Source organism: Vombatus ursinus, unplaced genomic scaffold (genome assembly GCF_900497805.2).
Source record: "Vombatus ursinus unplaced genomic scaffold, bare-nosed wombat genome assembly UNPS02005307.1, whole genome shotgun sequence".
Taxonomy (NCBI): Eukaryota; Metazoa; Chordata; class Mammalia; order Diprotodontia; family Vombatidae; genus Vombatus; species Vombatus ursinus.
In genome coordinates this window covers 1-24,193 of record NW_020945085.1, presented here as the reverse complement: position 1 = coordinate 24,193, position 24,193 = coordinate 1, and the positions used below count along the sequence as shown (strand labels likewise).

The 24,193-nt window shown below is 38.0% G+C and overlaps 1 protein-coding gene across 1 annotated transcript; it reads right to left on the bottom strand.

The window, feature by feature from the left end:
• Nucleotides 1-4,121: 4,121 nt before the first annotated feature.
• On the bottom strand, nt 4,122-23,989 carry LOC114032457 (serine/threonine-protein kinase Nek5-like; the record flags this gene model as incomplete). The annotated part of the gene is made up of 4 exons (XM_027847769.1): nt 23,968-23,989; nt 20,269-20,394; nt 17,175-17,312; nt 4,122-4,212 (listed from the first exon to the last, which is right to left on the bottom strand). Coding segments are annotated over exons 1-4 (377 nt in total), but the record flags the coding sequence as incomplete, so codon positions are not given.
• Nucleotides 23,990-24,193: the final 204 nt, after the last annotated feature.

The window sequence follows — 24,193 nt, the reverse complement described above, 5'->3', positions numbered from 1 at the left end:
AACACAGATTTTGGCATTAGAGGGAATACATGTCTCTTCAAAATGTTGATTTGGTGTCCCTGATGTCTGGTCACTCACACAATTTTCTTCTGACTTTTCTTCATCCTTAGGGTCGTCTGACATCTCTCCTTCCTCTTTGGAAATTGCAAGCTTTTCTAGAGATTCCATTACCTCATTTCTCAGCTCATCTTCAGATTCTTCAAAATTTCTGAAGTGTTCAAAAGCAAAAGTTAATTTTATCATGTTAAAGCACCAAGGAATAAGAATTCATTGGAGTCAGTTCCCAAGCAAGCTCTTCTCTCTAAGTTGTATAAACTCTTTCAAGACGCTAAGGTATTACTGAATAAACAGTGATTTAATAACCTAGAAATACCAGAGTCTAATGTTGGGAGAGTGAAAGATTTAGGGAAAAGAAGGGAGGTTTTCTTCAGCTAGGTTAATGATTAGCAATCTTTGTGGAGATGAGAAACCTCTGTAAGGCTTTGTCTATCTGACTTCATGAATATTTTCTAGTAAGTTTTAAGTTTCTTGAGGGTAGGGAATACATCTGATTTATCTGTGTATTCCTTTCCCCACCCACCTCCAAATTTAACACAGTATCTTAGTAAATGTATTCAATAAATGCTTGTTGAATGAACGAACAAAACAATTCTCTTAAAGTACAAGAGGAGAGTAATGATATTTGACATTTATATAGCCCTTTAAGGGGAAAGGGAAAAAGCATTCAAGTGTCTATTACATGACAGACAGTGTACTAAGGGCTTTATAATATTAAGTCATTCGATCCTTTAAGGTTGGTAAAATGTTTTACATATATTAGCATTTCTAGAGCTCTTTAAGACTTGCAAAGACCTTTACATATTTCATCATATTGGATCCTCATAGCAACACTATGAAGTAGGTGCTATTATTATCCCTATTTTATAGATGAGGAAACTTGAGACTGAGTGAGTGAAGTTAAGTAATTTGCCTTGGGGCTACTCAGTTAGTTTCTGAGGCTAGATTCAAAGTCAGGCCTTCCTCTCCCCAAGTCCAGCATTCTATGCCCTATAACACCTAGCTGGCTCAGAAAATATTGATTGTCTTCTTTGGGCCTCATAAAAATCCTGAAAGTGTTGTTTTTATCCCTATTTTACAGTTGAGGAAACCAAGGTTTCAAATAAGTTCTCAGTAGGTTGAGAAGCTTACCTGAGTCAGATAGCTAGAAAGTGTCTGAGACAGGATTCAAACCCAGATCTTTCAGACCCCAAGTGAAGTGCTCTATCCCTCACACTATGAAGATGTGTGTGCATAAAACTACATGTGCATGTAAACTTTTATAGAAAAACTCATAACAAACTACTATGGGGTTGTATAGGTGTGCATATGGCTTTATATACTGCTGAGGGAATTAGAGCACTAAGTGGTAGTAGGAATTGAGTGAAACACACTGACTCCCTTGTGACTCAATTCTGGAGCTAGCTTAGTTCCCTGTCTGTTCAGTTATCAGTCTAGCCTAATTTTTGTCCTGTAAGAAAACTTTATTCAATTGTGTGACTTGTGAGAAAACCTTATTGTATTGTTTGAACCTAGTCTTGTGTGTCTGGGAAGCTGGACAGCCTTTCCCTGCTGCTTAAAGACCCTTAACTAAAGACCCTTAACCAAAGACCTAGGTTATCTAGATCCAAAGATTGAAGCAAGGAGTTTTCTCATAATTGTACATCTCAAGCAACTCATATGGCTTATCTGAAAACCGATTCCAAACTGATCAATCAGTTATTGTTTCCTGTACCTTTGATCGAACACAAATACTTGGGAGGAATGGGACACCTTTTTCTGATTTCAGGGAATTGCTCCTGTTTGCTCTTCTCCTTCCAATTTGGAAAATCCCTAATCTTTCCTCCTGTTAGAAATCGCCGAATTTTGTATCCTGGTTAATTGTTTTCTTTGAATTAATTGGTCTTATTTGATTAATTGTTTTTAATGTATAAAAATGTCTCCCCCTTTGTAGGGATTAAGTGCTAAAGCTAAGGAAGGCTACTGGTTCCAATTTCTTGATCAACTGACATGCATTGCTTAATAAATCTATATATTCAGCAGCTTGAACCTTTGTTTCCTTAGTCATTTCATCTCTCACCCACCACACTAAGACTTTTGAGACACCTTGTACACATACAATATATATTTTAAAAATTATTCTTTTGAGAATTTTATAGCATTCCTTGATAGAATTGGAAACATGCTTGAATATCGCAAACCCAGTCTGGGAATCACTTAGCTAGATAATTTACTAAATGACACTAATGGCTTGAATTTTTTTTTCAATTTCCAACCATTCCTAAGCTCTATTACCCTACTACCCTATCCAGGGTAATAACAGCAACAACAATAACATTAGCTAATACTTATATAGCTATTTAATATATGCAAAGTGTTTCACCTATCTATCTGACCCTTACAACAGCTGTGTGGTGTAGGTGTTATTATCCCCACTTTATAGATAAGAAAACTAAGGGTCATAGAGGTTAAGTGATTTACCAAGGATCAGAAAGCTAGTGTCTTAGGAAAATCTGAACTCAGAGTCTTCCTGACTCTGAGTCCAATTCCCCTGGCTTGGAGAACATGACTCATGGCACCTTTTTCTCTCTTCCATCTCACTTGCAGAGCTATCAAGAAAAGAAACTCTTCTTTTCACTCTCCTTCCTATTTTCTCACTTAAACTGATTAATATTCAGTGTGGGCTGAGAAGTGTTGACCTTGAGTAGGAAGCCTCTCAATGCTGCCATTCTTCTATGGACATCAATAGATGTCTCTCAGAGTCTTTCCCTATGCCTCTCTTTTCAAGATTTATAACATCTCTCAATAATTGAACCACATCAGATAAGCTTGTCATTTAATATTTTAAATTTTAAAATTACAAGTAACTTTATAATAGTATCCAGTACATATTAGAGAACTACAACCAATGTTAATGTTCTCACTGAAACATACATAATCATTACATAGAATTGCCTTATATCTCACAGAAATGCCCGAAGAAAATTCTAGCTAATAATCCTATGTATAAGAAAAGACTCAGAGACTTTTAATCAATGAAATAAAATGCCAGTAATATCTTGTCCTAATTAAAAAAAATAAAAACCGTATGGGTCTTTCCGATTTATAGCTCTTAGCTTTATATAACTGATAGTATATGTCACACATTTGGGGGAAGGGAAACAACATCAATTACATCATGGCTTAGCCACCAACTAGCTGTGTGATCTTGGACAAGTCTCTTCCAGTGGAAGGGATGTTAGGTCTGGAATAAGAAGGAACCTGGGTTCTTCTTTTTTTCTTGTTTTTTCTTTTTGTCTAGGTGATGGGGTTAAGTGAGTTGCCCAGGGTCACACAGCTAGTAAGTGTTATGTGTCTGAGGTTCTATCCACTGTGCCACCTAGCTGCCCCAGGCACCTGGGTTCTTATCTCAACTTGAACATTTACTAGTTGTGTGACCACAAACAAATCATTAATTTCTCAGAGTCTCAGTTTTCCCATCTTATACATAGCTAATAATGCCTGTAGTACCTCTCACAGGATTCTTCCAAAGCTCAAATGAGATAACATATGCAAAAATGATACTTAAATTTCTGCTTTTGTTATTGTCCCTCAGAGACTTGAGCTCTAGTCCTGGGTCAGCCAGTAATTAGTTGCATAATCTTGGATGAGTCAGTTAACTTTTCTGGATCTGTTTTCTTATCCATAAAATGAAGAATTGGATTAGATAAGTTCCAAGTTCTCCTCTATATCTTTAAAAAAAAAAACCTTTGAATTCTAATTCATAAAATGTAAATTTTGGAAAGGGTAGGCTTTTGTTTCTCACTTATCAATGAATCAGTATTTTAAATCTAGTCATTAAATAGGCAAAGGTCCAACTGTTATTCCATTCCAAGTACAGACTAATCTGGGTATCAATGTTTAAAACTACTGAATAGATTATTTTTTTAAAGGGGAGGGAAAGGGGGAAAATGCTCGTTCAGTTAGAGATATTCTTTTCCATCCCAGTAATGGAACATTTCTACCAGTCTTTCATTTCGGTCACTTACGTATCATCATCATCATCATCATCATCATCATCATCATCATCATCATCAGATCTAGGCTCCAGTTGTTCTTCATCCATAACAGCAGCAGAGGTTGGTTCCACCTTCCCCTCCTCTTCAGCACTGGAAAGCCAGTACTTTAATGTTTCCACTAGTTAAACATAAAGATCAGTTAGTATCTTATTAAAACAAGGAACCTCTACAATTCTCTAAAATTTCCTGTTGTTCCTGTAACATTATTGGTGACACCACTAATTAATGACTATGAAAAGCCAGCCTCTCTCCCACCCAGCCACATCATTTTTTTCTGTGATTATTTTGTAAATTTTTTAAAAGCATTCCTTTCTTACTGGCAAGGCAGGAAAGTAAATAATGGAGACTAAAAACACCCAACATCCAATTTTCTCTAATTTGTAAGAAGTGGCTTGGCTACCACCATTTACCTAGATTAAAGCACTTCCCTAAGAGGTGGAATGTTTACCACAGAACCCTCATTTATCAATTCATACCTGAAATATTCGATTTCATGACAGCATTTTTAGAGTCAGCATGTTGTAGGAGAAAAAACACCAGGGTAAAGGACTTGTAAATAACTAATGAGATACTGTATGTGTAAAATACTTTAAACACCTTTCACACACTATAGAAATGTCAGCTGCTGTGGTTTTGTGTTAATATAAACATTAATATTATTACTCTCTATGAATCTATCACTGTTAAATCCTATTTGACATGATCTTTATTTGGTTCTTGCGGTAGGTGGCAAGTATTACAATGTGTTCAACCTCCCAAAGCAATGTTATTAGGAATAACCTGAACACTGCATTATCCACACCTGGATCCTCCTTTGCACAGATGAATTGTGTTGGACATTTAATCCCAGGGTGACTTTGCCACCAATCAAAAGTCCAAGTCACTCCCCCTTATCATGAGTGAACATGTGCTCAGAGAATGAAGAATATTTTTAATGTGCTAATAAAAGCCAACCATAACTTGAAATGTGAATCTGGCATAGAAAAACTTTGCCAGGGGTAAATGTAAATTATTGCTTAACTATCTGCCCTACCTGTCTCAGTTAGCACTGTTATTCCAGAATTGACAGCACCTTATTTAAATACGTTCTATGTAGAAAAGGAGTTGTTCTGTAGCTGGGAGACAGGGGGAGAAGTAGAGCAGCTATGACTAACCATTTCCAGTCTCCTCCCTCTATCCCCTGTGATTTGCATAGAATCCAAGCGGCATGATAGGGGTTTGAGAGAAAAATCCTCACTTTATTCAACTTCATTCAACTCTTTCGCTGTTTTGGTAAATGGTTTCCTCTCGAAATGACTTGCCAAGACCAGGTGATGATAGAAATTAAAAGGAATTTTCTGACCATAACTAAAGTATGAATTAGACTGAGGGAGTCCAACGAGTGGGAATGAAGCTTACAATGCAAAAGCATGCGACATAATTACGCTATTGGATGATCTTGTCATGTATCTTTTTCAGTTAATGAAAGTAGTTTGCTAAGAGCTTTCCGCTGTGTCCCTGCCAGGATTCTACCTTGCATTTGATTCCTAGCGGGGCCAACAGCTGCTCGGTAAAGAAAATGTGTGGATTTAAATGAACTTGCTACTGAAGAGCAGCTCAATAGCGGCTCCTGGTGGGAAAACACTACGTAGGAAGTGTCACGTGTGAAAATCTAGTTTTAAGGTGCAGTGAAGATGTAAGTGATGAAAGAATATCACCGTCAGAAACAGGGGTTTTTATTTTGGTTTATGTGGTTATTCAGTATAACAGGTGTGAGTACCCTAGTGAAATAAAATCTGTGCGTAACGACTGTGAGTATATTAGGAGAATCTGTTGTCGTGTATTTTATTCTAATCTCATGTTGTTTGAGCTGATGTGACCTGATCTGTGCGTGCTTACTAAAAGACGCTGTTTGTAAGAACTCGTAACAGTGTACCTAGAATAGCTTCTCTGGGAGCCCACATTAGAGAGGAGCCTTGAGGGTGTTACATATAAAAATAATAGTTTCCACCCACTCCAAATATTCCATGCCACTTTTTAGGGCATTTCTTCTTTCTCTTGATTTTATTTTAAAATGTGAAAATGATGGAGAGATAAAAATAAAATATAATCTGAAGGTTTGCTAAACACTGTGATTAAAGAATTTTTTTCTGATGTCAACCAGTATATTTACTCCCAAGTGGATACTTTGTATAATTTCCTGAAGTACATGGAAAGTGAATCACTTTGTGAATTCTCATCTCTGTGGCATACTTGCTACTTAGTTGCAATGAGAGCCGATATAGACCAAGGGAAGAGAAACAGACATGTTTCATTTTTAGTTTTAGGAAGACCTATTTCACAGTGGTTCATGAGATAGGCAAGTAAATGACCTACTGATTGACTACAGAAATGCAAAATTCTTTCCTTTTCATTTTAGGATAATTCCTGTTTTAGCTATATATGCAACTACTTCATAAAGACTGGCAGAGGAAAGAGGTCATCTTCATAATAAATAAGGGGTTTTAACCTTTTTGTGTCAAGTACACCTCTGGAGTTGGACAAAGTCAATGGGCCCCTTCTCAGAATATGGTTTTTAAGTGCATAAAATAAAATACACAAGATAAAACAAAGGAATCCAAATCTGTTGGAATATAATTATCAAAATATTTTTTAAAAAAACAATATCCTGGACCCCTGAAATCTGTCTATAGAGCTCAGGTTAAGAACCCCTGCTAAGAAGGGTTCCTTTAGAAGAATTTAAATGCAGGTGTGAACTAGTTGTGTAACTACAAACAGGAATCTATTTATCAAGGTTGATAAGTGTAGCTATCACCAATAAGATTCATGTACAGGATTTTCATAAGGTCCTTGAGCACTTAAAAATTGTAATAGCAAATGTACAAATAGGATAGAAACAAAGGTGAAAAATACACAAAGACAATGAACATCATTGATCAAAGTAATCAAAATCTGACATTGAATGGATAGGTGATATTTGGTAATAGAATGTCAAAATGTATAAATATACACACATACATACATACATATAATACACACACATGCATATAACGTATGTGATACATAATGCAATATTAAAATGTACTTCTACTTTTTATATAATTATACTGTTCATTAAGTGTGAAGCTGTGTGTAAAAGAAATGTTTTAACTTATCTATAGAAAACATTTTCAAGAATAACATTGAAATTCCCAACATCTATGTGTTTTCGACAAGTACTGAGGTGGTTTGTGCTTCCCACTTCTCTGCTCCTTCTGCCTCCCAGTCAATCTATTTTCTCTGGTGGATAAGAGTAGATTCTCAGAACATTTCAAGTAGGAGTCTATTTGAGCTGTTAGAGGTGTAGCTTAACAAGAGCCAGTATTTATATATCACTTTAAGGTTTGCAAAGCACTTTACATATGCTACCTCCTTCGGTCATCATCATCATAATTTTCAGATGAGGAAACCAAGACAGACTAACCACCTTGCCCAAGGTCACACAGCTAGTAAGTGTCTGAGGGAGGATTTGAATTCAGGTCTTCCTGACTCCAAGTTCAGAGCTCTATCCATTGTATAGCCTAGCCATTTGGTAAAGAAGGCCTTCAGCTTTACTGGCATTTGCTAAATCCCTTGGTATTTAAAGTTAAAATTTAAAAGGCTTTTGACACAGAGATCTGGGAGGGATTTGAAGGAAGTTCATAGGATCATAATTCAAAATATGGAAGGGACCTCAGAGGCCTATCCAGTCCAACCCCCTTATTTCACAAATGAGGAAACAGTCTTAGGGAAGTTAAGTGACTTGCCCAATATCACATAGTTAGTTAGCATCAAACATAGGATTTTAACCCAGATTCTCAGACTCCAGTGCTCTTTCTATTGTGCATACTCAAGTACAGTTGTGAGATTTTATCTTAATAAAAATTCATCGACTGATTTGTTTTGGGGCAGCTAGATGGCGCAGTGGATAAAGCACCAGCTCTGGCTTCAGGAGGAGTTGAGTTCAAATCAGACCTCAGACACATAACACTCACTAGCTGTGTGACTCTGGGCAAGTCATTTAACCCCAATTGCTACACACACGTTTTGCTGAACAATGAAAAACTTTTTTTTGTTGTTGTTGTTCATTTGTTAGTTATGTCCAACCCTTTGTGACTCCATGGACTATATAGCATTCCAGGCCCTTCTATCTATCCTTCACTATCTCTTGAAGTTTGTCCAAATTCATGTTTGTTGTTTCCATGATACTATCTATCCATCTCATCCTCTGCTGTCCCCTTTTCTTTTTGCCTTCAATCTTTCCCAACATCAGGGTCTTTTCCAATGAGTCTGATCTTCTCATTATGTGGCCAAAGTATTTAAGCTTCAGCTTTGGGTATTTGACCTTCCAGTGAATAGCCTGAATTAATTTCTTTAAGGATTAACTGATTTGACCCCTTTGCTGTCCAAGGGACTCTAAAAAGTCTTCTCCAGCACCATACTTTGAAATCATCAATTCTGCAGTGCTCAGTTTTCCTTAGTCCAACTCTCATAGCCATACATTACTACTAGAAAAGCTATAGCTTTGACTATATGAACCTTTATCGGCAGGGTGATATCTCTGCTTTTTAGTGGGCTGTCCAGATTTGCCATAGCTTTCCTTCCAAGGAGCAAGCATCTTTTAATTTCACGACTGCAGTTGCCATCTGCAGTGATTTTTGAGCCCAGGAATATAAAATCTGACACTGGGTAAGTGTGAAAAAAGGGTAAGTCTTATTGGCTAATCTCCTCACACAATGCATTTCAGGGCATCCTAAATGCTCTGCAACCTCCTTTTAGCCTCACTAATTGTCAGGTCAAGTCAACAAACTATTAATGTACCTACTCTGCGTCAGACACTGTGCTAAGCACTGGGGACCCAAAGAAAGAAAACAAAATAAAGCAAAAAACAAAAAAAAAACAAAAAACACTCCTTGCTCTCAACAAGCCCTGGAATGGAAGAAAACACGCAAACAACTATATACAAACAATATATTTAGAGGATAAGTTGTAGATTAATCCTGGAGGGAAGGCACTAAGTTTAAGGAGAACTGGGAAGGACTTCCTGCTACCAAGACAGAAGGTGAGACCTTGGCTGAAATTCGGAGGAAGTTTGGAGGTGAGAAATAAGAAGTGAGTGAATGCTGAGCATGGGAGACGTAGTAAAAACACCCTGAGAGCAGAAGATGAAGTATATTGTGAGGAACAGTAAAGAGGCCAGTGTCACTGGATCTCACAGTACGTGGAGGAGAGTAAGATGTCAGAAGACTGTAAAGTTGGGAAAGGGCCAAGTATGAAAGACTTTAAAAGCCAAATAGAAGATTTTATATTTGATCCTGGAGGTAGTGGGGATTGTGGGAAGGTGGTGGTATGTTAGGACCTAGAAGAGCCCAGTTCTCCCTCAAACATCCCAGTGCAAGCTCTAAAACTGTACTAAAATGAACAATGATAAAAAGAAAACCAAAGAGAATCAGCTACAACCCTCTCCATGTAGTCCACAAATGGATTAGAAGAATGCTTTGGAACTACAGAGTGGAAACAAAAGTATTCTAGGAGGAAAACAAATTGAAAATTAGCCCAGTCCCACAGCAGCTTTTAGGAATAAAACAGCACCACAAGTGTGAAGTGTGACACAGGGGCCTCATCCTCATCCATGGTGAAAGACAGGGTGGGGCCATTCTTGACACAGCAAGCAGGAGGCCCATGACAAAGCTGGCATCCAGGTAGCCTTGGCCTGAACCACAGCCCGAGGCAAGGCCAGACAACTCTTACAGAAAGTGGGGCCTAGTTTTAACCATCAAACTCAAGGTCAAACTGGGCCTACCCATCTGATCTAGGATTATGGAAGCATAGTCTGATCCAAGCACAAACCCTGCAATCTAAAAACTAAGGCTGGAGATAGGAGCAAATAAAAAAAAAATGCCATACACAATGAAGAAAGCACTGGATGGAGAGAAACCCAAAGGCTAAATGCAGCAGAAGAGAGAAAATTCTAAAGTTCAAGTATAGCCCTGGAGAAAAAAATTATCCCTTGGAATGGTCACACAAAATCAATACAAATTTTAGACCAAGACTTCTCAATCATTTTCTGGGGCAGCCGTCTTCATATGTGCTACATTCTCTTGCCTCCTTTTAAACACTGACACCACTTTCCTATTATAGCTTCTGGCTAATGCTAACAAATGAACAATGCTTGAACCTGCCATTGCTCTGTGGTCAACATTAGGTGGTGACTCACCTCTGGAATAACAAGGCCATTTCTCCATAAAAAGCATCCCTTTCAGGAAGAAAACTAATGTTAATAGCTTGTGAATGGCTTTTATTTTTCAGACAATTTTCCTGCTGGCCACTCTTGTTACACTCAGTTCAAGACTGGGTTCTCTATGGATTGGGCAGGGACCTTCCAGTGGAGATTGGCCCAATATAGTCTGAAAGCTGAGTAGGTGCATAAACTGGCTAGTCTGAGATCTTCCATTCAATTCCTCTTCTCTGTTCTTCAAAACCTCTATACAGTTTTTCCCATTCTTTTCTCCTTTCCTCCAGTCTTAGAGAATGCAATAGTTTTCCTTGAAAAAGTTAATCCCTCCATTTTTATACTTTTTTACACTCTATAAATAGAGTTGCCTGGCCTGAAAGACATGAGTTCAGATCTGGTCTCAGACACTAGCTGTGTGACCCTGGCTAAATCACTTAACCTTGTTTGCCTCAGTTTTCTCATCTGTAAAATGAGCTAGAGAAGGAAATGGCAAACCACTCCAATATCTCTGCCAAGAAAACCCCAAATGGGGTCATGAAGAGTCAGACATGACTGAAATGACTGAACAAAAATACATTCTAGAGCATTGTTTTATCAATTATTCCCTTTCATTTTCCATCTCTCCATGTCTGTTTTTTTTCCCTATTGCCTACTATTCTCAGCTCTCCTCTGTCCTAAAAATCTCTTTGCTTGACCTTACCATCCCCTCCAGTTATCAGCCTCTGCTTTCCTGTCCTTCATTTCTAGATATCTAAAAAGAGTAGCATACACTCACTGGCTCCACTTCCTCTCCACAAACTCATTCCATTTCCCCCTGTAGTCTGGCTTTCCTGTAAATGAGTTAGTGACAGCTGTATGTCACTGGCCTCCAGGGATGACATACTGAGTCAAGTAGCAACAGGAGCTTTCATCCATTAAGACGTATTAATTTTGGGGTAGGATTCCTGGCATCCCAGTGAGAGACTTGGCCTTCTGCCTTCACATTGGTCTGTCTGGTGAGAACAGAAGAGTACCTGGACTCAACTGTAAGTCCAATTAGTACAAATAATAATGAATTCATACTATTAGAAGTCACAATCATGTAAAATATGGTAATTGGTTCCAGTCCAATGGAAATATGAAGTGTGAATTTGAATAATTTTATTTCAAGGGATTAATTATTCACATTAATCAGGAACTAGAAGTACCATCATATTTACCTTACAGCCAAAGTTCAACAAAGGCCTAGAGCTCAGAGTTATTAATCTGGGGGGTATTAAACTTGGAAAAGGAAAAAAATTATATATTTATTTCACTATAACTCATTTCCTTTGTAATACCATATATTTTTATGATTTTAAAATATTATTCTAAGAAGGAGTCCATATGCTCCACTGGACTTCCAAAAGGATCCATGAAGAAAAAAAAAGGTTAGGAACCCTTTGCCTACAGGTGCATAGGCAACCAATTAGTTATGATTTCATCTGGGAAAGAAAAACCTTTATGAAAAACTTGTTTTCTTTCTCTCTCACAGCCCTTGTTAAAGCACACACAGAGAAAATCATTCTAGTAATTGGTTTTTAAGAAAAATGCCCATAAGCATCATTTCATCAGATAAATAGCTTGAAAGAGGTATTAGACTTTCTATTTAGTTTTTGTGGGGTTTGGAGAAAAACTTCAGCCTGTAATTCTCCAAGATATCTAATAAAGAAAAGGTAAATCTTTAGGAAAGGGATGCAAACCAGCTTGCCCAATCCCAGAGAGTTGGTGCTCTGGTCTTCTACACATAGACAAAAAGAATTAAGGGGGTGTTCAAGAAAACCTCAGGGTCCAGAAATCAAATATGTACAGTCAATGCTTTCCCATGATGCTCAAAGCCTTATAACTACCCAAAGCAGCTATCAAAGAAATTATTCACATGATTGTGCTCTTTCATTAAAATGCCTCTAGAGAAATTGTCACTGAAATTCTGCACCTGAAGATGCAGGGTTATTTATCAATTTCATGGGCAACTGCTACAATCATCAACAGCTGGAATGATGAATCCAGAAGGAATATTTTTTCCTCTAGACTTTTTCTAAGAACTATTAAGATCTGGAAGTCAGTGGTGGATGTTGGGGCAGGGTGTGAAATCATTCACATTATCCCTAGCAAGGTTTTGCTAGGGTTTTGCAAAAACAAAAAACAAAACAAAACAAAGAAAACAAAATCCATGCACTTCTGTAACACTGATTTTTCCTCCCCTCCCTACCCCACTTACCTCTCCTGAAACAAACCCCCAATACTTGACTTTGAAGGCTACAGGTCAACACAATAAGGAAGCTTCTGCTCTTTTTCTTCTGATTCCCCTATTTTCTGCCCAACTTCTCTACTCAGGGCAAAAAACATTAGAGCAGATTCTGAGTCCTGACCATATGCTGGCACTTATACTTTTAATTCGGTGTTGAAGAGGTATGAAAAAATCATAATCCCTAATGTTGCTTTCTTTTCCTCAAAAAAAAAAAAACCAAACAAATAACCGAATGCCAACACAAGTCAGAATATATAAGAACTTTATATTAGAAAGACAGTTATTCTTGTCCCAGCATTATCTCTTACTATGTGCAACAGGGCAGTATGGGATAATATATATATATGTATCTATATACTATATTATAACATAATATAATGTTATAGTACATTATATTATATTATATTATATTATATTATATATGGAGAGAGAGAGACAGAGAATTAAATTTGCCTTCAAAAAGCCTAGGTTGAAATCCCAATTTGGGTGCTTACGAGGAATGTGACCTTAGTTAAATCATTTAAGTTCTCTGGGCCTCAGTTTTCTTATCTGTTAAATGAGATCTGAAATTCTCTACGGTACCTTCAAGCTTTATAATTCTCTTTTTTCTCTTCAGACAATCCACTCCAGCTATATTGGTTTATTCACTGCCTCCCAGACAATATCTGGAGGCAGCCTGGAGGCAGGGGAACATTACAAGAACTTAAAGAAATCATTCCTAACACCCAAGTTGTGGTCAAGAACAAGCCTTTACTACAATAGTTGTTTTTCAGTTGTGTCTGACTCTTGACAACCTTATTTGGGGTTTTCTTGGCAAAGATACTGGAGGGGTTTGCCATTTCCTTCTCCAGCTCATTTTACACATGAACTGAGGCAAACAGGGTTATAAGTGACTTGCCCAGGGTCACACAGTTAATAAGTGTCTAAGTCCAGATTTGAACTCAGGTCTTCCTGATTCCAGGCCCAGTATTCTATTCATTAAGCCACCTAGGTGCCTCCACTACTAGTAGTAGTAGTACTACAATATTTACTACAATATTGAGAGAGAGAGAGAGAACTGAGGCTGAAGATTTCTGAGATTTCTTTCCTTAGACAATAAGGTTCACAGAGAGAGTGTGTGTGTATATATACACATGGATGTGTATGTATATTTATGTATATGTACATACACATATTATACACACACACACACACACACAGACACACACTCAGTTGTGAAAACAGAATTTATGGCCTGAACAGCAGAAATAGTTGGCAGAATACAAAAACAACCATGGTGGCAAGCCTCATCAAAGAAACAAAATTTAGAATCGCTGGTTGGGAATGCAAATACAGGGAAGTGAAGCACAATTAAGGAAGAGATAGAAAACACAATAACATTAAACTAAAGTATAGTCTCCCTACAAGGAAAATATATTGATCTCAAAGACAGGATGAGAAGAGAACTTAAATATGGTAGGTCTCTCAGAGGAACACTACAAGTCAAAAAACCACAACATTATAATGCAGGGAAGAATAGAAAAAAACCTGCAGAACTTCTGAACACAGAACACCAAGTGCCAGTTGAAAGAATCTACAGATTGCCTCCAAACAAACAAAAACTATACTGCAAACTCCAGGACACGTGGTAATTAAATTTAACAATAACACTGAAAAATAACACATTATACAAGTGATGAAAAGAAAGACCTTCAGATAGAAAGGGGAAAAAATTGAATTAACACAAGACCTACCAAAAACCACAGTAGGAAATAGAATAATGTGTTCTAAAGAGCAAAGGAGCTCAAGATAAAACTCAAGGTGATCAACCCTGCAAATCTGAGCCTGCCTATTTATGAAAAAAGATGGATATTCACTTAAAAAGAACATTCTTTTTTTTTGGCCAGGGTCACACAGCTAGTAAGTGCCAAGTATCTGAGGCCAGATTTGAACTCAGGATCTCCCAACTCCAAGGCCAGCGCTCTATCCACTGCACCACCTACCTGCCCCCTCAAAGTATTCTTAAAAAGAAAAACAAACCTGAAGACATAATTTGCTTCTCACTCACCAGACACAGAAATACAAAAAGCAAACAAATATAGCATCCAGGGATGGCAGCAGCAATAAAAAAAAAATACCGAGAAACTGGTGAGAGATTTCTTTCTCAAAGCACACGAGGAGAAAAGGCTGGAAGCCAAGGTCCAGTGGAAATGATGGTGGAGAAACGGGCCTGAAACATTGCGGGCTAAGCCTCACAACACCCTACCTATGGGCGAATCAATGTGTTTTTGTGAGATTAAATTACATAATGGTAAGGTACAATAAAGGGGAAAGAGGAGGAAAAACTCGGATGGGAATAACTGATGTTCCCTAATAAGTCAAAGGAGGCGGCTCAGTGGATAGAACCCTGGGCCTGGAGTCAAGAAGACCTGAGTTCAAAACTGGCCTCTGTGACTGAATAATGAATCATTTTATTAATCATGATAGCAGTAATTAATAAAAGGAGTCAGTGGAACTCTCAAATGCCAAAGACCCCTTATGGAACCCATTCAATGCTTATATGCCTTTGGAAGAGTGGGTGTTCCTGAGAGTAGCAATCCACTCTGATTAACAATTAATGAGAGGATGAACACTATAATGAGAGGTGGGCTTATTCTAATGAGAGTCGGGGGGACATGACTCTGATCTCTCAGTCTTGGTCAAAGAGATTTATCTATACCCATATCACCTCATCTAGGGTAATCTAGACAAAAGGAGGAATCCACTTTTACCTAGTAAAATGCTATGAGCTGGAATATATCCATTCACCTAAAATAAAATTTCTTTACCTTTTGATCAGATCTGAGTTTTCCAGTTGGGTCATTTTCACCCAAGATTTCATCTCATTATGAGCCCTGCACTTCAAAGGCTGCCTGAATAACCTACAGGGGCTGATGTCTAAATGAAGAAAAGGAAGGGAAAAACTTAAGTTCTAATTCAATAATTGGCTATTAATATAGGATAGAAATAATAATTTCTTTCATCTCAAACATTTACTAGCTGTGTGACTTTAGGCAAGTCACTTAACCTCTGATTGCCTTAATCCCCTGGAGAAGGAAATGGCAAACCACTACATTATCCTTTCTAAGAAGACCCGATGGACAGTAGGATAATGGGGTCACAAAGAGTCAGACATGACTGAATGACTAAATAATAATCAAGTCAAAGGCTAACAACAAAGGACAAATAACTCCTGTAGTCTCTCTGGAGAAGAGCCTACAGAGAACTGGAGAGGAGACAAAAGAGGAGGATTCCTAAAAGTGGAAAAAGGGCAGAAATCTGGTTTCAATGGTAGGAGGAGGTAAACACTGATGAATGCTAACATGGGAGAAGAGAGATATTCTATAAAGGGAGTTGGGGATCTTAACTATAGGTTTAATCTGAAGTGATTTGGTGCTTAGAAAGACAACTCACCCTGGCTAACAATATAAGGGGAATCAGAGTGGCTGGGGACAACTGACCCAGAAGAGTAGGAAGGCATGGACCCAGGGAGGAGATTTCAAGGCAAATGGGGGAAAAAATTACCAAGGGAAGGGCAAAGGTCTATAACAAATTGCACAATCAGGGAGAAAATTCCTACAATGAGGCAATATTCTCTTTATCACTTGGAGGAAATCGTATTTCGAAGAGTGAAGGACAATAGAAAACAAGGGGGTGGAGGGGAGGAACCAGATAATAATAATAACATAGAAACTATTTAGAAGAAGGAACCCAAAATGGATACCTTAGAAGCTTTACTTGTTTATGGGCTACTGTGAATCCTTTGTGCTTTATGCATTCAATCTGTGACACAAAATAAAGGAATCTTACATATGAAATGCAAGTATCTTATATCTTACCTTCAGTGTTTATGGGAGCCAGGGTCCCTTTACCTATATCTATGGAGACCTAGACACAAACTAGATTCTGAAGTTCCCAGAGGAAATTCTGCATGGAGGCAAAATGTATCAGTTATGACTTGGGGTGCAGGTTACTTAGATTGAACCCAGATTGTGTAAGCTCAGAGCCTGGGACCCTGAACCATAGCTTATATTTGTTTACTAGCATGCCTGAAAAAGCTAGAGTAAGAAAATCAAACTCCCATAGTAAGATGAATTCTCTTTAAACCCTGGAAAGGAAGGATTGTTCTCCTAAAAATAAACTGAAGTGCTAAATAAAAGCTCTCCAGAACATAGGCTCAGATTCTTGTTAAAAATTGCTAGAAGAAATTCTGGGCATCGTGATAGATTTATTTCACCCATTGCAAAGTTATTGGAGATCACTCAGTGGCTCCCAGAATGCCACCTGAGCTCCAAGATATCAAATGCAAGGTTACCAATTCTATTTATCCTACTAATCACAATCTGTCATTTGATTAGACAAAAAGAAAACAAACCTACCCTACTTGTAGATTTGCAGGTCTATTGTACAATGCGTAGTAAAAGAAATTTCTAGAAATGTTAGAAACTTTCCCACTTGTTTCTCTACTCCATAGATTTTTTTTTAATCACCTTATTGTTCTCACAGGTCTCTGGCCAAAGTCCAGAGAGGGCAGTTATGGTCTTAATAATAAACTTCATACCAAACTCTTGTTCATTTGCAGAAAAGGAGTCACTGGCCAGCTCTGCTCCCGCTAACATATTCATTAGTGTCCCTGGTGATTCCTGTCTCCACTGTTTCCTATTATCTGAAGCGTCTTCAATTATAATAACCTGGCCATCTGGAAGAAGAAGTGTTAACAGGAAAAAAAAAATTAAAATAACTGTTTTTTCTTTCTTTTTAATAGAATCACAAAATGTTAGAACTGGAAAGGGTCCTTAGAGAATATTTAGTTCAGCTTCCTCATTTTATAGAATAGGAGGCCAAGGATAGGGAAGTAAAGTGATCTAGTGAAAGACACACACACACACACACACACACACACACCAAAAACCATAGTAGGAAACAGAATAATGTGTGCTAAAGAGCAAAGGAGCTCAAGATAAAACTCAAGGTGACCAACCTTGCAAATCTGAGCCTACCTATTAATGAGAAAAGGCGGATATTCAATTAAAAAGAGATAATCAAAGCATTCCTAAAAAGAAAACCAATTTTTTGCTTCTCATCCACCAGATATAAGAAGAAAATAGAAAATTGCAGATTTAGAGATGAAAGAGATTTCAGAGGCTGTTGAATTGAACCCCCTTACTTTGTAAATGAGAAAATGAATCATAGAGAAGTTAAGTGAATTAATAATAATCATAGCACATTAAGATTTGCAAAATACTTTACAAATATTATCTCATTTGATCCTCACAACAAACCTGAGAGGTTAGATGCTATTATTATCCTCATTTTATAGATGAGGAAACTGAGGCAAACAGCAATTAAGTGATGTGACCAAGGTTACGCAGCTGAAGCTTGTCTGAAGCCAATTTGAACTCAGGTCTTGCTGACTCCAGGCCCAACTCTCTGTGTACTATGGTGCCACCTACTGCCCACAAAGCTAGTAAATGTCTGAGGCAGAATTTGAACCCAGGTTTTCTTGATTCCAAGTCTAGCTGCCTAGCCAACATAACATCTTGATTTTTGAGATGCAGAAAATTACCAAAAGAAGCTAACTTTAAATTAAAACAGCTAATACATGTCTGAGGTCAGATTTGAACTCAGGTCTTTCTGACTCCGGGCCCAGTATTGTATCCACTGAGCCACTTAGGTGCCTGCACTATTACTAGTAGTAGTACAACATTTACTACAATATTGAGAGAGAGAGAGAGAGAGACAGAGAGAGAGAGAGAGAGAGAGAGAGAGAGAAACTGAGGCTGAACTTTAGACGCGAGACTTCTTTCCTTAGATAATAAGGTTCACAGAAAGTGTGTATGTGTACACACACACATGCACACACAAATGCATATGTATGTGTATCTGTGTATATGTACATAGATACGTAGATACACATATATTACACACACACACACACTCAGTTGTGAAAACAGAATTTATGGCCTGAACAGCAGAAATAATTGGCAGAATACAAAAACATCCATGGTGGCAAGCCTCATCAAAGAAATAAAAGATAGAATCACTGGTTGGGAATGCAAATACAGGGAAGTGAAGCACAATTAAGGAAGAGATAGAAAACACAATAACATTAAACTGAAGTATGGTCTCCCTACAAGGAAAATATATTGATCTCAAAGACAGGATGAGAAGAGAACTTAAATATGGTAGGTCTCTCAGAGGAACACTACAAGTCAAAAAACCACAACATTATAACGCCGAGAAGAATAGAAGAAACAGAACTTCTGAACCCAGAACACCAAGTGCCAGTTGAAAGAGTCTACAGATTGCCTCCAAACAAACAAAAACTATACTGCAAACTCCAGGACACGTGGTAATTAAATTTAACAATAACACTGAAAAATAATACATTATACAAGTGATGAAAAGAAAGACCTTCAGACAGAAAGGGGAAAAATTGAATTAACACAAGGCCTACCAATTTTCTCTGGAAGACATAGAGGGACAGTATACTATGGTGGAAAGGTCACTAGAATAAGAACAGGATCAGATAACCTAAGGTTTGTCCTCACTCTCTCACTGACTGCCTGGGTGACCTAGGGCAGGTTGAAGGAACTTCTCTGGACTGCAGTTTCTTTATGTGCAAAATGATCAGACTAGACTGGATTTGCTAATATGCCTTTCAACCCTAATTTTCTATGAAAAATTTAAGATGAGAGAGATGAATAATTTGTCTTGGACAATTTGAGTGATGATGATGATGATGATGATGATGATAGTTCACATTTATATAGCATTACAAAGCACTTTCCTTATAACAAGCCTGTGGGATCATGCATGCAGTATTATCCTCATGTTACAGATAAAGAAACTAGGGTCTAGGGGCAGCTAGGTGGCACAGTGGATAGAGCACCAGTCCTGTAGTCAGGAGGACCTGAGTTCAAATCTGGCCTCAGACACATAACACTTACTAGCTGTGTGACTCTGGGCAAGTCAATTAACCCCAATTGCCTCACTTAAAAAATTTAAAAAAAAAAAAAAGAAACTGAGATCCAGAAAAATCAAATTACCTGCTTAGGGTCACACAGCTAGTAAATGGTAGAGTGGGAACTACAACCCAGGAGTCCTGATTCAGAATCTACTGTATGTCACACTGAGTACAATTAAAAAGAGACAGAGACAGACAGAGAGACAGAGATGGGGGGAAAGGAAGAAGAGGGAGAGAGACAGAGATGGAGAGAGAGGGAGAGGGAGGGGGCAGGGAGGAGAGGAAGAAAGAGAGAGAGAGAGTAAACCAGATGATACCCTAGAGTTCTGAATCTTTTTTATGCCATGGACCCCTTGGGCAGTCTGGTAAAACCTATAGACCCCCTCTCAGAATAATGTTTTTAAATGCGCAAAATAAAATGCATAGGATTATGAAGGAAACCAAATATATTGAAACAGGGCTATCAAAATATGAAAATAACTCATGGACCCAAACCTAAGAGCCCCCATCCTATAGGATAGGTTATCTTCATGATTTCATGTCAAATTCCATAAGAATTCTTATGAAAAGGAGGAGCTACCAAATGTGGCCTCATAACACAATTGGAGAGTAGTAGTCCAGCTTCCCTAGGTGACATGGATGAGGAGCTGTCATCCATGTCACCATCCATGTCAGCTACTGGCCTCACCTCCAGTGGTGGTAGAGCAGGTTGAGGTGACGTCTGTTTCCTCTATCATACGTAACAGTGTCTGAGGAGCTCGAATGCTCCAATGCCGCCTCTTTTCTCCAGTAAGAACATCCTGCTTGTGAACAGCTGGAACAGGAAAATAATGAAATAATTCAGAGGTAGCCAGACTGTGGGTTTGCATAGCTCATGACGTGCATAAGAACTGCAAACCCTTCCAAGAGCTGGAGAAACCGGAAGTCAGAAATAGGTCCACTCTCATTTTATTCTATATCACAGAGACCGGTCCATAACAGCCGACGCCATACAGCACTTGAAGGTTTATGAAGTGCTTTGCAAATATCATCTCATTTGATCCTCACAAAAGCCCTGGGAGGTAGGTGCTATTATTATCGCCATTTCACAGATGAGGAAATTGAGGCAGATAGGGATTAAGTGACTTGCCCAGAGTCACACAATTAGTATTTGAAGCTGGATTTGAACTCAAGTTTTCTTGACTTCAGGTCTAACACATTATCCAGTTGCCAGGTTTTGCATTCAATCCACTATCTGCCTCTAAATCTCAGAAGAGGAAGCATCGATGGTAGTTCCTAGTATAGGATGGGGGACCAGCCATTCACTGAGACTGCAAAGTTGAGGGAAGAGAGAGGCAGAGCCAAACAACAAAGGTTCTGACCGTGAAGAACCTTTGACTAGAGCAAGGAGGAGGAAGAAGACCTTTGGCCATATCTAGGAGACAGAGGAGTGGCCATAAAGATAACCTAGCCCAAGAATCCTAACAGAATTCTGATTACCCCGGAGCCAGAAACTGTATGAGGTCCCTGAAATTTGTCCATAAACCTCCATGCTGGCTACCCTAACCAAAATGAGAGAAGATGGAGAAAATCATCTCTTTCCACATATCATATATTTTCCATTTACTCAGGCATAAGAGGGGCAATTTTCTCATTCTCATGAGAGTTTTCCCAGGAGTTGTTACTGTCTCACTAATTCCTAGAGGGGATAGTGCAGTGGATAGAGCACTGGGCCTGGAACCAGGAAGACTCATCTCCTGAGTTGAAATCTGGTCTCAGACTCTTCTTAGCTGTATGACCCTAGGTAAGTCACTTAACCTCGTTTGCCTCAGTTCCTCATCTATAAAATATGCTGACAAAGGCAATGGCAAACCACTCTAGTATCTTTGACAAGAAAACCCAAAAGGGGTCACGAAGAGTCTGAAATGATTGAACAACATCCATTTTGTATATGAGGGAAAAATGGTTCTTTCTGTTTCTGTTGCCTGTTTATTTTCCTGCATAAATTACCTTGCCTCTCTGTCTTCATTAAATATGTTGCTATTTGATTTTGGGTTCAGCATCATTTGTGACTTGAAAGTATCAATAGAATGGGAACTTGAGCTATGTTTGCATAATTAACTTAGGCCAAAACACAACAATGAACTCAAGGTAGGTAGGGACCTCAGAGGCATTTGTGGGGTTACACATAAATAAAAATAATATAGCACTTGGCATAGTGCCTGGCACATAGTAGGTACTTAATAGATGCTTATTGATTGATTAATAAGAAATTTTTAAAAACAGACAGGCTTTGTGGTTAAACCTAAGTGGAAAGATCTCATCTGTATGAATCAACAGAATTAAGTGTTCAATATGGTTTTGATTCTAAAGGCATTTTTCCTTTTTTTTTTTTTTTGGTGAGGTAATCAGGGTTAAGTGACTTGCCCAGGGTCACACAGCTAGTAAGTGTCAAGTGTCTGAAGCTGGATTTGAACTCTGGTCCTCCTGACTCCAAAGCCGGAGCTTTATCCACTGAGCCACCTAGCTGCCCCATCTAAAGGCATTTTCCCAAAAATACATAGGTCATTGGGTACATTCCATTATTAATAAAGGAGTCCTCCAAGGCAGAAGAAACTTTTGGAATATAAATGAGAGGTGCAAAAAGTTAGATTTGAATGGATAGTAAAAATATGGACTGAAATATTCTAAGAGAAAAGAAGCAAGAAATGATAAGCTACCTCTGGGAGAAAGTATAGAACCTAAGTTGCTGTTGAATCATTTCAATCATGTCCAATTCTTCATGACCCCATTTGGAATATTCTTGGCAAAGATACTGGAATGGTTTGCCATTCCCTTCTCCAGTTCATTTTACAGATGAGGAAACTAAGGCAAACAGGGTTGAATGACTTGCTCAGGGTCACACTGCTAGTAAGTATCTAAGGCCAGATTTTAACTCAGGTCCTCTTGACTCAAAGGCCAGAACTCTATTTACTGTGCCACCAAGCTGCCATTATAAAGGTAAAAGAATTATAACCACCGACTAACATGAAAATAGGTTTAATATGAATATATATGTAGAGCCTATATCAAATTACACACCATCTTGGAGTGGGGGGGGAAGAGAAAGATGGGGAGAAAATTTGAAACTCAAAATCTTATGGAAGTAAATGTTAAAAACAAAAAATAAATTTATTTTAAAAAAAGAATCATAACCACTTAGGGTAGTGTTTCCCACAGTGTGTTCCAAGGAAGTCCAGTGTTCTGCGTGGTATGAATATGGGGTTCTATGAAAAAATTTCAATTTTATTAACAGTTTTCATCTAAAATATTCAATATCAAACTTATCTGTGTCAAAAATACTTATTACATATGGTAATTTAGGATGTAAAAACTGACTTACATTCTTCTATTTTGTTCCAATATTTTCCCCAACCCTTTCCTTTATCTCTGATGTGTCCCACACTCCCAGATCCCTTGGACCATCATTTATGGATTCCATATTTCAAGTATTCTGTGATTAAATTAATTTGGGGAAAAACTGTGCTGGGAAAGGAAAATTTAAGTGTAAAAGTTGAAATGTGGCCTTTAAAGGTTACAAGTTAGAGAAATAATATAGCAATCACTGTCAATAGGTATATTTCCTAGTTCTCTCCCTACTCTAGCCAGCATATCAAAGTTAATTATTTTTTTGAATACCATCTAAATCTCAAACTCCTATACCCTTTAAAAAATCATGATATTGACAGTTACTATACAGAGTCATTGAATCTCAAAAGTAGAACTGACCCCCAGAGGTCATCTAATCCAACTCCTACTCAATTATAAATCCTCTTTTTTGTAGACCTCAAGTGACAAGTAGCTCACTATTTTCTGAGGTAAACCATTCCATTGTTGGATAGCTCTGACTGTTTCTATTATATGTTTTTTAATTACAATTTAATTATAAGTTTTTATTATATGTCAGTCAACAAGCATTTATTAAATGCTAATATGTATTCTAAGTTTGCTTCCCTCTAATTTCCATCCATTGCTCCTAGATCTGTCCTCTGGGGCTAAGTAGCACAAGCCTAATTCTTCTCTGACCACAATGCTTCAGATTTTTAAGAACTACCATTTGGGGAACACTCATCATTTTATACTTTCCACAAAATTGTTAGTGATTTTTAAGTAAATCTTTCCAGGGCTTGCTTTAGCACATATGTGTAGAAGTGGACTAGTGAGAAAATGATAAGCCAAGGAGGGAAGTTTCCAGAAAGTGGCACAAGGTTGGAACACTGGGCTCTCAACACTTGCGTGCAGGGCAACGAACGATAATAAATTACAGGCCAGGAGATTATGGTCATTAGAGTGAGAATAGGTTAGAAAAGTTTTTTTACATGTGGCTAGTAGTGACCTATGGCTCCTGAGAAGCTTTGGCTTCACCTACGTCCCAGAAGGAGCTCTTCCATGATACGATACACCTAGAAAGAAGGAAAGAAAGAGAGAGAGAGAAAGAAAGAAAGAAAGAAAGAAAGAAAGAAAGAAAGAAAGAAAGAAAGAAAGAAAGAAAGAAAGAAAGAAAGAAAGAAAGAAAGAAAAAGAAAGAAAGGAAGGAAGGAAGAAAGGAAGGAAGGAAGGAAGAAAGAAAGAAAGGAAGGAAGGAAGGAAGGAAG